At 36.1% G+C, this 16,636-nt stretch overlaps 1 protein-coding gene across 1 annotated transcript in view; it reads right to left on the reverse strand.

The window, feature by feature from the left end:
- LOC132562079 (uncharacterized) overlaps window positions 1-14,081 on the reverse strand; it is a 79,580-nt gene extending 65,499 nt beyond the window's left edge. Inside the window, exons 1-2 of the mRNA XM_060226809.1 lie at window positions 13,986-14,081; window positions 13,308-13,442 (exon numbers count right to left, since the gene is read on the reverse strand). Of these exons, the coding sequence (XP_060082792.1) occupies window positions 13,308-13,442; window positions 13,986-14,081 (231 nt within the window). The remainder of the gene's footprint in view (window positions 1-13,307; window positions 13,443-13,985) is intronic.
- Window positions 14,082-16,636: the final 2,555 nt, after the last annotated feature.

The following is a 16,636-nucleotide window of genomic DNA, read 5'->3' on the forward strand; positions in this document are numbered from 1 at the left end:
AGAGTCTGATACCACGACTCCATGATAGGCTAGTGTCGCTCAGATTGCCAGAAGCCCTTGCCTGTCTCCATCTGAAGATATGTCACATGTTAAACACCTCAGTGACTTACGGCTGTCACATGTAAACCAGTATATTTACATGTATGACATATTTATTTTTGGTGACGATTTGTACATACGAAAGTGATTACATTTATATATAGAATTACTTTACAAATAACAATTTGATCAACATGTTTTTAGATATCATCTAAAGAACTAAAAATACAGCAATTGTTTACTCATTCTATGACAGACATTTTACCTGTGTCGTTAGCTCTCTCTGTGATATATATAACATTTACCTGTGTCGTTAGCTCCCTCTGTGATATATATAAATATTTTACCTGTGTCTTTAGCCCCCTCTGTGATAGATATAAACATTTTACCTGTGTCGTTAGCTCCCTCTGTGATATATATAAACATTTTACCTGTGTTGTTAGCTTCCTCTGTGATAGATATAAACATTTTACCTGTGTCGTTAGCTCTTTCTGTGATAGATATAAACATTTTACCTGTGTCGTTAACTCCCTCTGTGATAGATATAAACATTTTACCTGTGTCGTTAGCTCCCTCTGTGATAGATATAAACATTTTACATGTGTCGTTAGTTCCCTCTGTGATAGATATAAACATTTTACCTGTGTCGTTAGCTCCCTCTGTGATATATATAAACATTTTACCTGTGTCGTTAGCTCCCTCTGTGATAGATATAAACATTTTACCTGTGTCGTTAGCTCCCTCTGTGATAGATATAAACATTTTACCTGTGTCGTTAGCTCCCTCTGTGATAGATATAAACATTTTACCCGTTTCATTTGTGCACTTTATTTTAGATATAACATTTACCTGTGTCGTTAGCTCCCTCAGTGATAGATATAAATATTTTACCTGTGTCGTTAGCTCCCTCTGCGATAGATATCAACATTTTACCTGTGTCGTTAGCTCCCTCTGTGATAGATATAAACATTTTACCTGTGTCGCTAGTTCCCTCTGTGATAGATATAGACATTTTACCTGTGTCGTTAGCTCCCTCTGTGATAGATATAAACATTTTACCTGTGTCGTTAGCTCCCTCTGTGACAGATATAAACATTTTACCTGTGTCGTTAGCTCCCTCTGTGATAGATATAAACATTTTACCTGTGTCGTTAGCTCCCTCTGTGATAGATATAAACATTTTACCCGTTTCGTTAGTGCCCTTTATTTTAGATATAACTTTTACCTGTGTCGTTAGCTCCCTCTGTGATAGATATAAACATTTTACCCGTTTCGTTAGTGCCCTTTATTTTAGATATAACTTTTACCTGTGTCGTTAGCTCCCTCTGTGATAGATATAAACATTTTACCCGTTTCGTTAGTGCCCTTTATTTTAGATATAACATTTACCTGTGTCGTTAGCCCCTTCTGTGATAGATGTAAACATTTTACCTGTGTCGTTAGCTCCCTCTGTGATAGATATAAACATTTTACATGTGTCGTTAGCTCCCTCTGTGATAGATATAAACATTTTACCCGTTTCGTTAGTGCCCTTTATTTTAGATATAACATTTACCTGTGTCGTTAGCTCCCTCTGTGATAGATATAAACATTTTACCCGTTTCGTTAGTGCCCTTTATTTTAGATATAACATTTACCTGTGTCGTTAGCCCCTTCTGTGATAGATATAAACATTTTACCTGTGTCGTTAGCTCCCTCTGTGATAGATATAAACATTTTACCTGTGTCGTTAGCTCCCTCTGTGATAGATATAAACATTTTACCCGTTTCGTTAGTGCCCTTTATTTTAGATATAACATTTACCTGTGTCGTTAGCTCCCTCTGTGATAGATATAAACATTTTACCCGTTTTGTTAGTGCCTTTTATTTTAGATATAACATTTACCTGTGTCGTTAGCTTCCTTTGTGATAGATATAAATATTTTACCTGTGTCGTTAGCCCCCTCTGTGATAGATGGACATTTTATAATCCCTCTGTGATAGATATAAACATTTTTTATATATATAAACATTTTACCTGTCGTTAGCTCCCTCTGTGATAGATATAAACATTTTACCCGTTACGTTAGTGCCTTTTATTTTAGATATAACATTTTCCTGTGTCCTTAGCCCCCTCTGTGATAGATATAAACATTTTACCCGTGTCGTTAGCTCCCTCTGTGATAAACATAATATTTTACCTGTGTCGTTAGCCCCCTCTGTGATAAATATAATATTTACCTGTGTCGTTAGCCCCCTCTGTGATAAATATAATATTTACCTGTGTCGTTAGCCCCCTCTGTGATAAATATAATATTTACCTGTGTCGTCAGCTCGTTAGGAAGACAAGGAATAACTGTTATTTTAGAAATAGAAAAGGTTTATTGTCTTAAATTGTTTCTTAACAATATACTTGATTGATGATAATCACATATATCTCGAAGAATCGGGACACATCATGACGGAGTCCTTTTTGACGCAGAATTGCTGTTCAAATTTCTTTCCCTTTGTCGGCTGTGTTGCATATTGCTTTTCTTCCGAATTTCAATTCGTTTTCCTATAGATACTGCAGAAAAGACACATCAAGTGCAGTGCAATGCAATGCAATGATATACAGTGAAAGTAGATAAAATAGGATAACATAGCATAGAGAGCAGAGAAAATATGTATTATGTATTCTGCATCGGATGTTTTCGGTGACACACAACAAGTTCCCCAGTTAATTACATCTAATTTTGACCGATGATTTTTCCGCCTTCTAAGGTCAGGATATCTAGTAATCGTGGCTTATTTCCTAGTAACCTAGGAAACGAAGTGTTATCAACAATTTTGTAGATTTCGGAAAGCCGTTTCTGATTTTCCGGAAAGGTCAGTCTTTCCGAACCGAGCGTATTTAGCGTTACTCCTATAGTTCGATCGAAAGTGCTATAACCCCGATTTCATTACAAATCAGCACAAGTCGTAGTTTGTTGTTTAGTATGTATGGGATCTAAAATGAGAATCTGTTTCATGTGCGATTCACATAATGTGACTTTGTTTAAATTTCCTCTTCTGTTCCTGTCAAACATTTGCATTCAAAGTGATTTTATTGAGTTTTTGCTTTCTTCATTCTTGCTTTTACCCCCTATTACTATTATTTTTTTCGGATTTTCTAAGTATTGGTCAAACCAGTAAGATTTGCGTTACCACGTACAGTAATCAGGTCTACTTCACTCATTATGGTGTTCACATCTGATGATAGGTTTCGTTCTAGCTTTCATTAAACACGTGCTTTATTATTCCTTGTGCTGTCGTTGTTACTTTAGTATCCATGTGCAGATATTTGATACTAGTAAAGTCTTCCAATTGAATATTGTCATAGGTGACGACCGCCTACCCTTATTCTCCATACATTGTAAATGTATATATATTGTTCCTTATACAGTCCAAGATGGCAAAGAAAGGCGAACACGAAATTCCATCTGACGGTCTATAATCATGCGATATCAAAATCGTCAGGTGATCACGATGTAGTCATGTGATTAAAATGGTCACGTGATAACGCGATGGTCATGCGCAGAGCGAGAAACTTAATGATAACCACAGTAGTCATGTGTTAACAACATCAGTTATTTGATCAACTGTAGCCATGTGTTAAAAATAGCACAGGACACATGTAGCACAGAGGCTATGCAATGACCTTGTAGCTGAGTGATAGAGGTCATGGGAGACACTGTATCACAGTGACATTTTGATTACTCAGGGACCATGTGGTAACGACAACAAAAGTAACTATGTCACAAGGTAGTAGTGTTTAAATGTTTAAACACACTTGGTACTTGTAGAAGAGTAGTAGCATCTCAAATGTACGACTGGGTGTCATGAAAAAATGTATCGTAAAAGTATGCAAATATCTACAGTTTTTAATACATAAACTGAATGGAACAATGATAGTAATTAACATTGGCAGCTATTACCAATTTCTATACATTCCAATGCACTTAGTCATATTTCCGTAACTTTTTTTATTCTAGACACCATCAGATAAAGATGATTATTTTTTTTCTTAATAGCGTAATGCTCATCTGTACTATTCTCGGCCTCCATTGACTGTCACGCTAATTGCGATACCATCTGATAGGGTGACACGGAAAGAATTAACTCGGAGAGATCAGAATTACTGATACTAACACACACATGTACATTGTATTAAGTTATATAAAATGAATGAGTGTGAATGGTATGATCACACACAATGCTTATAAGATAATAGAGTGACAACACGTTCATCTTAATATTACGTTTATATATTTAATCAAGGCATGTTATTCACATGCAAAGTGTGTTTCACGAGTGGTTGTCCGATACATATAACATATACATCGAATTTATGTACAAAAATCGCGAAATCATGCACGTTCATGTACATACACAATTTTAAATGAGCATTCACTATTTTCTATACACGTTTCTAGTAAATACGTATATATATTATCATTGTGATCCTTTAGGAATTGTAAAAGTGCACTAATGTCAGTCCTACAAGGCATCAGTGGACAGACATCCGCTGATGAAGAAGTAACGTTGTTTACAAATAACTGATAATCCAAGAATATTACACGTCCTCGCACGTCAGAAGTGAACTGTTAATAATGCAGATAAGTAATTATCGACGCCATACACTTTCAATTAGAATCTTGACCTTTGGTTTATCATTGAAATCGCTCGGATTCCCGGCCAGTTTAATGTCCGTAATTGGTCATTTCAGGGGTTTACTATGGCTGCAGATTTATCCGAGAGAGTCCGGTGTGGCCCACCATATCTGTGTGAAGTCCGTGCATTTTTATTACGATAGTTGATCTCTCCGTCCTACATCGCATTGGCACGTACTTTACACGACTTTATTGACGTTAATTAAACCCTGCCCAGATGTGTCTCCAGTAACGTGTGGTCTTTCGAGAATAGCGGAAACCTCAATCTTCGTAGTTCAAACAATGGCAACAGTATCAAATGATTAATGCAAACATTTCAATATTCGATGTCGACTACTAAAAGAATTAATTTTGCCATATATTTCTTTCAAAACGTTTATTTTAATATTATAATTTTGCATTAAAACGTCAGTTTTGAACACCTTCGCAAACATTACCCACGCAAGCCGTTAATACAACCCCAGTTTAAATGACGATAAATTGGCCTTTTAATATCATTATCATTTTTGTTGAATAATAATCAATGGTCGTTTGGTAGCACGTATTTTCCAACGGTAAAAGAGTCATTCCCATCGATATAAGTCTTAATAACTAGTGATTATGGACGTGTTTATAACCAGGAACCTCATCTTTATAGGAAAGTTATCTTTTATATCCGATCGATGTTGTACCTCCAAGGGGCATTCGCAAATAATGATGTAATTTTCAATCTCGTCATAATTTGATAATTACACTATGCTAAACACCGAGAATGTCCATTTATGTATCAACCTTTCAAGTGATATTTCAGGCTACTTTTGTTTAAATATGGAGAGGCTAGCTTTAGATTTGGAATACGACACGTGTTGTGTAAAATAGTGCTTTGAACATTACATGTAAATTCATCCCTAAACATACATTACTTGTACATTTCTAATTCAATTCTATTTCTTAATTTTTTGTTGCTGCTATAACATACAAATCATTTTGTCAAGTCATTTTGTATGTTTAGGTTCACATCTGTATATCGTGTCTCATGATTCAAAACTAATTATGCTGAACACCGCGTGTCTGTTACCGGAAGTTCAAATGTACTCTCGTCTTAAAACAGCGTCGGCTTAATCAACATGTACAATGAGTTAGAGACATATAGTATCGATCACCGAGCAATAAGAACAAGAATATAAACTGTAAGTGGGTTAATATACTGTCCGGAAAAACCCTCACTTTTGTCAGGATTTTTAAAAATCATTTTTTGTGTTCCAGTAGAAAGAATACACATGTTTATGTCTGGGTAGAACCAATGTAAAGGTATGATAGAGTAAATTCTATACATATATACCTACATGGTTCGATGAGAGCTAGAATCCTCTGGATAAGTGGACTTTTTCTCTATTTGAGTACAGTGGACCTGTACTGATCACGACGATGTCCTTATAGACACTGTGATCTAGTCCTGTTCGGTGTAGGGTTGACTACACATATGTGTAACACAGAGAAGCAGCAGGCCTTGGGGTAGGCTTGATTTCTTTGAACTTTAGTCGGGGTTCTAATTGTAATTAATGATAGTTAATGACGTTGTAACACTAACTTTGTGATGTTATTAACACCATAACATCAAGCCGTGCCTTCTGGGTGGTTTTACTTGGAACGCTTGATGTCGCTGTATTGACTGAAATAGTTTAAATGACATGGATATAATGACACAAAAAACTTGTATATAATATCATTTCTAGTGTGCTTTTATCATAAATACATCTCGATTTATAAATTCTTTCCAATAGTATTGATTTATTATCATAATTTTATGTTATATTACATCATCTTCAATAACATGTAGTCTTTAGTAATACTGATAAATGGTATCTTGTCATTTTTACTGTCAAAGGCAAACCACTCGATTACTTTCCATCACTGTTTCAAGTGCAGGTCTATCATTTTGATAATATATGATTCGAGATGTGTTTATATATGAGTTGGGGGAGGTGGTTGGTGGGGAAGGGGAGACTGTGACTTGACGTGCTGTATATTAGTAATGTGTACGAGACATTGACCCATGGCATATCTGATGTTCAGAGTAGAACAACCGACACCGGGTCTTCCAATTCGAACGTACAGTACATGCCTTCACATAACACGTAAAACTACTCCCCCCCCCCCAAAAAAAAAAAAAAAAAAAATACAAACATTTTAGATACCAGTGAGATTTTAAGAATGATATACTCACTATATTTCATCAAATGATGCCAGAAATATTTCTTCACTTTTATTATTTAAGATATTTTTTATGAAACGACCTCTGTCTGTCTTTGATTAGAGATATTTCATATGCACATATGTACATATTTTAGAGATGTACATATAACTATGGTCTATTTCATCCTACATTATATGTACACCAATTAGAACTTGAGCCCTAAGCCCAATATGTTATCAGGAATAAATCTATCCTATTCTTCTTACAATTTAATCAATCCTATTGTTATTACAATTTAATCAATCCTATTGTTATTACAATTTAATCAATCCTATTGTTATTACAATTTAATCAATCCTATGGTAATTACAATTGAATTGATCCTATTGTTATTACAATGTAATCGATCCTACTGTTATTACAATTTAATTGATCCTATTGTTATTACAATTTCATTGATCCTATTGTTATTTCAATATAAAAAGTTAGTATGGAATAGATATATAAGACTCTCCCGATTACGTTATCTTGTAGCGACAAGTTAACAATTCAAATAAGTCCTGTAAACATCCATTATACCGACTGCATAACGAGCAATGACCAGATGTTGGAAAAAAAATCACTTCTCAATTATTTATACTTCATCTAATCCTGCAGTCATATAGTTCAAGCTTGGCAACTGACAACTCGTTTACCATTAGAACAGTAGCGACATACATTACAATTGCAAACAAATGCCTGTTTACTGACTCAGTTATATATAAATATTACCAAATAAAAAAAACTACAGCCCCCAACCCACCCATCCCCCGTCCCTCCCGCCCCCAGCAAGGTGAGCCATACCCTAAATGCAAGCGACAAGTAGTGTGAGGATGGAACCGGGGACATTTTCTTTCTTTAATGTGGGTCAAAGGCCAAAATGTTGGCCGGTGTGACCTACTTTTCATACACGACACACCGCCTAACCAATGTGAACCTATACCCCAAGGATGCAGTAAAAGTGACGAGTAGTAAAAAGGATAGACAAAAAATTCTTTGACGTGGTTCAAAGGTCAAAATGTAGGTCAAAGTGACCTAGACGGAAGCATAAACCTCGTACATACATGAAGTTCCAGTGAGTAGTAGAGTATGAAATAGAGCCGAGGTAAGTAAGTCTGGGTCAAAAGATAGGGGTCCGAGTGACCTGCTTTGATACATTACACACCGTCTGACGTAAGCATTGGCCTTTGACTCATACCCCAAGTAAGATGTTCCAGTGATTAGTTGTGAAAGAGATAGCTGAAGGAAATTCGGAAGAACGGAGGGCGGAATGGATACAACAGCAAAACCACAGCCCCCCTCCCTATAGCGAATTCACAGGTGATGATCACGAAACACACCCTGCATGTGTGTAGGCACTCCTATACCGAATACACTGGTGTACAGTGGGTGATATACGAGATATCCAATTGTAATTGACATGTAAACAACGGTCAGCCACTGAAACAGCATTCATACTCAATGGATGCCAATTACTGCAAATATGTTCGTTGGTCAGCGTGGATGTTTTACGGAGATCAGAGATCGAGATAAATCACAGTAATCGATCAAAAACACGTTAAGGCTTAACAACCGTGTTAAACGGCCATTATCGATACTTAATTAAACAAGCGTTAGCTACAAGGAGAGTTATAACACGCGCTACAGGTGGACTCACAGATATTGTGACGCCAGCGCATTTCAGACCACAAAGTGTACTCTGATGGCATATGTAGGAATGAACAAACAAGCTGCAGACGAAATCGTTATCCTTAGTCTAAATCTACGAAATGCTAGTAATATAGAGATGAACAAGAGAACAGTTTACAAAAAGAAAAAAAAACGCATGGAAAAAAGTAGTAATTTAGTTCCCTGCATCCGTGTAAGCTTCATGTCAAATCGAAACAGAATCCAGGCATTCATACAGTAGAAACTTTATTTAATAGAACTTGCCCTGTTTCCCCTATTGAGCCACATTTCCCCACCCCACTCGGCCTAGACCCACACTTTACGCAAAGTTAAATCTCCTTCATCCAAAGATGCTTTAGACCAAATTTGGAAATAATGCATTCCTATTGGACCTCGCCAATACAAATTTGATTTCTCGTTACAAAAGGACGCTTCATATCAAATTGCTACATAATCCAGGCATTCTTACAAAAGAAGAAGGATTTTAAAGATTATTTTTATTTCTCTTTGATCATAATTGTGTTTATTTCCTGATGCCCAGCAATGCTACAATGTATTTATGGTTACGGGGATCTCAAGTGTGTTAAAGACACAATGAATACGATAATACAAAAATATTGATCCCGCCCTGCCACTTGACCACCTAAGACCTTAATGTCATTTATTTAAAAAAGGGGCTAGTTGGTGATTTTTTTGAAATGTGCCACTACTCTGCTACCTGTAGGAGTAGAGAAGAAGAAAAATTACGTTTTTAGTAAGGTCTTTCAGACATCTGAGAGTGCAGATGTATACAATTTATCAATTCAGATCCCATATTCTAGTGTTAGCACATGTTAAATTTTGTCAAAATTGGCCAAGTACTTTTGAAAAAGATTGATCTGTAAAAAGCTAACGGACGACAGACGACGGACGACGGACGCCGGACTCTGCGGTATGTCTTTAGCTCACTTGGTTCTTCATTGTGGGGTGATTGAGGCCAAATATTGTAACTGCTATACTGTACTGTTAAATTCATTTTCGGCAATACTGTTTCTTATTCCAAATATATATTAATATGTCATATTCACTTATGTGTCTTGTGTACAATCCTTACAGTAGATGATACAGAACTCTCTCAAATGTCTGTCAATAATAAATAAATAAATAAACATCGATTTCTGATAATGATTTACCTTAAGTTTGTATGTGCCGAAGATTTATGAACATACATAAAGAGACTATACGTGTTTTTGATTGAGGCGAATTTGTATATAATCTAACTTATCTATACTTACGGTGTCTCTCTGGTTTAGATGAATGACTGGCTTCTTCGTCATCGTCTATGGAAGCATTGAACTATTTATACCACTCATACACCCATTTTGAGGTTTCCCCATGTATCGTGTTCTTACTTTATAGTCTTGGTTCCAGATGTTCTAATTTCCCCAGTCGGCATTTACTTTCAATTTTGTCTGTAATCATTGACATTTTCTTTCGTTATGTTATTTTTCTTTAGAAATAATGCATTTGACCTTTTTGTACCGACATTTGTGGTTGTCGGTTGAATTAACAATAATTAAACTGAAATAAGTCGCTTGAAGCCATTATCGGTTTTAGATTGTAATATGTCTGTTGTCTCAGTAAAAAGCCCCATAAGGACAATCTACGGCACTGTTGATTTATATCAATATGTGTTCTATATCTATATATATATTTAAAAATCAAATTCTAAAGTGCTGCTTTTATTTGTGTCTCTTGTAAAATCTTCATGAACAGAAAGAACATATCAATTTAAATCGTTTGCCAACAATTTGATTTTAATATAACACGACAGAATAATCCATAAAATCGACATTGTTGTTATCGATTCATCCTGGTAGTCCTAATTTATAAACTGACCATCTGCGGTGATCAAAGACGTCAAGCCATTATAATTTCGGCCAGTGTGTGGTCAGTAAAACTGGACAGTGCAATTATAACCACAGAATCGATATCTTTCAGTGATACTTCCGGTGTTGTGTTTGTTTGTCTCACAGGCCGATGAGTGGACACTGTATTGAATAAACTTCATAAAAACGGGTGAGTCATTTACACAAATTTGATTCAAAAGATATTTTATTCTCAACAAACAGTTAAGGTGTGAGGTCGACTTCTGTTTAAACATACTGGTCAATCTGTAAATATGTCTGACCCGATAGCTGGTTGTGTAACTGGTGACGATCTCCGCGGAAATAATCATAATTTGCTCTTGAGGATGAGTCACATTAAGACTACAGTGTTGCGTAGATACGTCAGGTAGAGATGATAAATCACACATAACCAAGACAACCATGGTAACTTGTTGGTGAATCTCATTGTTAACGTTAATGCTTCAGTAATCAACAGCTGTAATGATCATTCATGTATTTGGATTTCGTCGTCAGTAACCATATCGATTTGCAATATCATCAGGGAATTTTATTTATAAGTTTCTGATTTGAAGATTAGATATAAAAAAAACCCAATATTTCAGGTTCATTTTTAGAAAAACTTGAAAAAAAATCTGAAAATATGAACGACTACATTCGTGTTTATAATTTCCACACTTATTCAATCAGGTGACTAGTTAATGAAGCGTGATTGTTTTGGTCTGCCTCGAATGTGAAATTAGTTACAATTAGAGCGGCCAGTTTTCTCCAGAAAGATACAAACATTGGTATCTGACATGAATTTCTGTTGACATGGGATTCGTTAAACGATTCGATGATTCATCTTCATTCTCCTGATGTTACGTCGTGTTAAAAACCTCTTTTGACACGTTTTATAAATCTCAGGGAATGGATCCTATTTATCACATATCTGTGATACTTTACAAAATCTATCTTTTTGACGTCACAATATATATATATCATCATGCATTTAGACTGCCTTTAGATAGATCCAAAACAAAGCCACACTAGTCACGTGCCTTTACACTTTTGTTAGCCTTAGTGCAATTGATAGTTAGCAGTGGAGAAATTTAAAGTACAATGTATCATTGCAGCATAGGAGCCTGAAGTTGGTTCCAAGTTTCCTAATTCCCAGTTCCATTTAAGGCAAAACGGATCTGGAGTTTGACTGCGTGTTCCCTATAACATTCCTTTATAAAAAAATCTATTTTAGTTTTAATGTCTATGTGAAAGACTGTAGGTTCCGGGTTCTAGAATTCCGGAACTAATATGTACTTTCTAGTTCCGTTTTTTAAACGAAACTAGGAACTAGAACTGGGAACCAACATCAGGCTGCCCAATGAGGTATCGTTCTTTGAATTAATGCTGCAATGATGGAGATAGAGATAAAACATATCATCAAATACAAAAAAAAAACAGGCTTTTTCTTATAAATCCATAATATGACAAGGTTGAAATAAAAGTTAAGATCGTTTGGTAATGTTGCAGGATAGTCCGTCTCTCCCAAGCTTCATCCAGTCAAGTTTAAGTTATAACATTGTGAATTTTTTTTAATACGTAATAACTGTTTTACTATTTCGATAGTTATTCGTTGAAATGTTAATTCGTCGATTTCAACATATATGCAAGTGCAAACGATATCAAAGCAAATAAATCCCATCAAGGAAATCAATGTGTTTACAGTATATATTTCATCCGAGACATGCTTTGGTGAGAAAAGTTGACCCGAGAACGCCTACCACTGAAGTGCATGAATAGATATATAGATAATGTGTTTGACTGCTGACAAATTACAAAGCAAACTAAGATAGAAGCAATGACTCTTGCTGTCAAAGGCAGCTGAAACCGATATCGCCTGGAGACGCAGCTTCTGTTTTCCCCTAATATAGACTTAGAGAAATGTCCAGTCAATCTGCTTACAGCTGAAGATTGACGTTCATTGTCACTCAGCTTTATAGGTACTAGTTTTAAAAGCGATGCGTTGTTATTTTGATTATTTTATGTCAAAACAGAAATAAACATACCAGTTGTTTTATTGTAGTTTATATTTACAATGTACATGTATGTGCAAGTATTACTAAAAACAATACTTATTGCACAACCCAACATATTTTTCAAATACATGGTTTGCTCAAAACAAAAATAGATATCAGAAAAAGACAACCTTTCGACAATGCGATGGAATTATCGTTATAGCTTTTTGCAATTCAGTGAACTGCGTCCAAACGACAGTCATATGCACCATAATGATAAAAACAGGAGCACCAAAGATAAATATATGTGCATAATCTATAAATATATGGTTATGTTAAGCAGCAGAGACCAGCTATGGAAACAAAGGCGAAAGTAGTTTCTTTCTGGTCAATGATGTACTAGTTGTCCCAATGACCACGGTCTTACTATTAAATATGTAGTAATAATCCTAGACCAGATTACTAATATCGTATACATGGTTATCACAGTAATGGTTTGAGATGTCAACAAAAGTCCTTGACTATACATTGTTAATTTCACCATAGTTGGATGTGGTTAGGTTGTACCTATATTATGATTTAGACTCCACAAAAAATCACGGGGTTAATTGGAATGTAAAAATGTAACAGTGGGAGGCAGGTCACGAATTAGAATCAATGGACGTATCCAAAAACAGGCCTCAAGATCGTGACTATCGCGAATATTTCAGCGAAAATAGTATTCACTGCAAGGCTGAAGTTGCGTATTTTATAGCACATGGATTGACGAGCAATGGGTTAGGTCGAATAGTCACCCACTGACAAACCATTGGCAACGAGAGTTAGCACGTCGTACCTGTAGAACGCCGAACACAAATGTGGATATCGCGACGACCTTTCCTGGTCGAGGGATCAGACGAGGCCTCCCGACTCCCTTCGATAGCAGTTTTGCCACGATCGGGAATTTACCAGAGTACTCTATGGTGTTAGACTTGAACATATATCACACTAAATTAGTAATTGAGGATTACACAATATCGATTAAGAACATTGATTTCTTAAAGTCGGGTCAGATATCACCTTTTCGATTGGCCACACCTAGTATGAAGCTTTAATGCATTAAACCGATTGATATCAATCAAGGTTTTTGTCCATTCAGCTCAGAAAAGATATGTTACAAATATATCAAACAGATATCAATTATGTTTATTTAAGTTGGAATAGATCAATAGTTAGCAAGGTGTTGCCCAGGCAGCTACTACTTAAAACCTGAACATTTTAATACTCTTTTACCGCAACAGACCCAATGCCGATTTTGAGCAAATTCGTATCTTTGACGGCGAAATGTGGACATATGTAAGACTAAGTCCTAGATGACCTGTTTAAGACTATCATTACGGCTGATAAAATCGTTTGACCTCGTGACGTGACCCGCTCGAGGTAGCAAACCCTCTGCATTCATATGAAGCAGTCATCGACGATACATGTCTGTCTACTGATACATATAGATCCTGGTGAAACATTTGACACCTACCAGCTGCATGCGCCTGCCTAAAGCTGCAGGCAGCTGGTCGCACCGACAGCCAGCATGTTGCATGTAATTTTGAAGGTTGGCGTTTTGACCTGGCATGATACATGCAATTTTAAGTGGATGTATACAGTGCATTATTTTTGTATCGACAATATCCAGGTCCATAAAATGTTTATCGCAAATGGTGATAATACTTCCTCTTTACATACTTACAATTTCTGTATATATTAACATGATCGTCCAAATTGTAATTTTCCTTACAGATTTGTTCTGAACGACAACTTTCTAGGCATAGACGATCGAGGTTACAAATTGGCATATATCACAAACGTATTTTTAACACTCGCCTTTCGGGGAGCGTCCGGTGTTCGATTTTCGGAACGAACGTTTAAGGTACTCGACCACTATGGGTTCCCCGGGCCCTCCGGTCTCCTCCCACAGTAAGACCCCTTACGCTTCCATCGTGCTAAGAAGAGTGATTAATATAAGCTCGAATATTTCGTTTCTCAGTTGTTGTAAAAGGGTAAATGAACTTATGTGTCTATTCACCTGTAGCTAAAACTATAAAAACGATATCGATATTTTGAAGACTTCCGATACTGCAAACATGCAGTGGCATTTGTTTTACAGCTTTATTCCCGAATAATCTTCATTGATCTGCAACCTGTTACAAGAAAGGAAATATACCTAGTTCTGAATGTTTTTAGAAGATCGATCGAAAGTAATTCAGCAAAATTGAAGCGCGACTTGACAATCATTAAGTTATACAACCAATTTTGTGATGTATCTTGATCTTACTGTAAGTGAGAAACTACGCCACACTTCAGTGTTTGTCGAACGGCAATACCACAAAATGCTTCTTTTTCAAAGGTTAGAGAGATGACACACATGTAAATACAAAGTCTGCATGACTGTCAGTGCAAGACATATATTTGTTTTGCGAAATAAATGTACATAGGTGGTATTTCGGTCAGACAACTAAACCGGACGGAACAGCGTCGAGGACGGAATCTAGTGCCAGACCTTACGACACTGATGTACCTTAGTATAAATGGAATACAACAACTGAACGCAACGCAAACAGTTAAACTAGGCGTCATGACAGAAAGGTATTATTTCATCTATCAAACGCTAGGTCAAAATTTGTCAGGCCACAGAAAGTTTTAAGTGCCGAATTTCGTTTAATTTGTATGACTCGTCTTCATAACTTAAGTAAATTCAACAGTACATCGTTATATCTAAAACAACGAAAAAGACAATATCAATATATTTTCCATAATAATAAGCAGTTTGTTGTTTGTTGTTGCAATGTGTTTGTGCAATTGTCGAAATATGTCTAATGAACTATAACATTTTGGAGCGATTAAGAACGGTCTCACCAAAACCAAAAACGTCATTCTTGACGGTACAGCCATAACTCGATATGCTAGTTAGGACTAAATGTACAACATTTTTACCACTTGCATGTGTTGCCATGACAGCAAAAACTAACAGATGTGTTAAGTATGATAGTTTCAAAGATATCAGTTATGCGTCATGTTTCAGAGGTCCGGCAACAGCAGCTTCAATAAAAAAAGTTTCATGTGAATCTCTCTAACGTGTTCATTTGAACCAAGCGAAAGGGTGTTGTTAAGAACACGAACCCTTCTATCATAAAGACAATATGCAACTACACCTCTCTCTCTCTCTCTCTCTCTCTCTCTCTCTCTCTCTCTCTCTCTCTCTCTCTCTCTCTCTCTCTCTCTCTCTCTCTCTCTCTCTCACCCCCCACCCCACCCCCACCCGCACCCCCATTGATCACGTCCCTACAGACAAGTTCTGTGGTCGTCACATCCACCACACAATATCTTACTTTCTGGTGTTTATAATTGCCAAGGACATGACATTACCTGAGTTTAAAATCACCTATACATTAGTAATTAAATAGTTGGTACTTCCCAGAGTTTTGTTCTCCTTTTCAAAGTTTTTAAACTGTGTTTTGTCATGACCTATCTATTATTTATAAAAAAAACACTCTCTCTCATCATCTCTCTCTCTCTCTCTCTCTCTCTCTCTCTCTCTCTCTCTCTCTCTCTCTCTCTCTCTCTCCAACAGCGTTTTCTTAACACCATAAATGTTAATGTCTAGTTGATTTCAGGTGACCTTAAATTCTCAATATATGTACTCATTGGTGAAAATCCTCCTCTGCAAGACAACGTTTATCATATTTACGTTTGGAATTCACATAACTAGTATTTACATCTGCATGTACACAATGCAATATCTGCAGTATCCATTCTTTGTTTGTTTATTGAAACGATGGTCCTGTTGACAATCTTTCTTACATCCGAAAAACGTGTACAGGTGATCCGAATGATGAACAGGTTAGAATCAGCCAGATGAGAAAGATTGCTTTACAAATACCAGTAATGTAAACACAATAGAGTACAACGAGGATTTTATACAACATATGTCTGAGTTCTTAATATTCTACACCCTGTCCCAATGCCAACTGTAAAATATAACCCTGGTATGAAATTGTTCATTAAATATGTAAACAGAGTAACATGATGCAGGACTATTGATAACTTTCGGTTTTTTATCAACCTTTTATATGAATAAGAACTCGTACAGTATCACAAAAATAACGTGATAATTAAGACGAAGATGTATCA

This window comes from Ylistrum balloti, unplaced genomic scaffold (assembly GCF_031769215.1).
Source record: "Ylistrum balloti isolate Yb309-2 unplaced genomic scaffold, AGI_CSIRO_Ybal_v1 Utg371338, whole genome shotgun sequence".
NCBI lineage: Eukaryota > Metazoa > Mollusca > Bivalvia > Pectinida > Pectinidae > Ylistrum > Ylistrum balloti.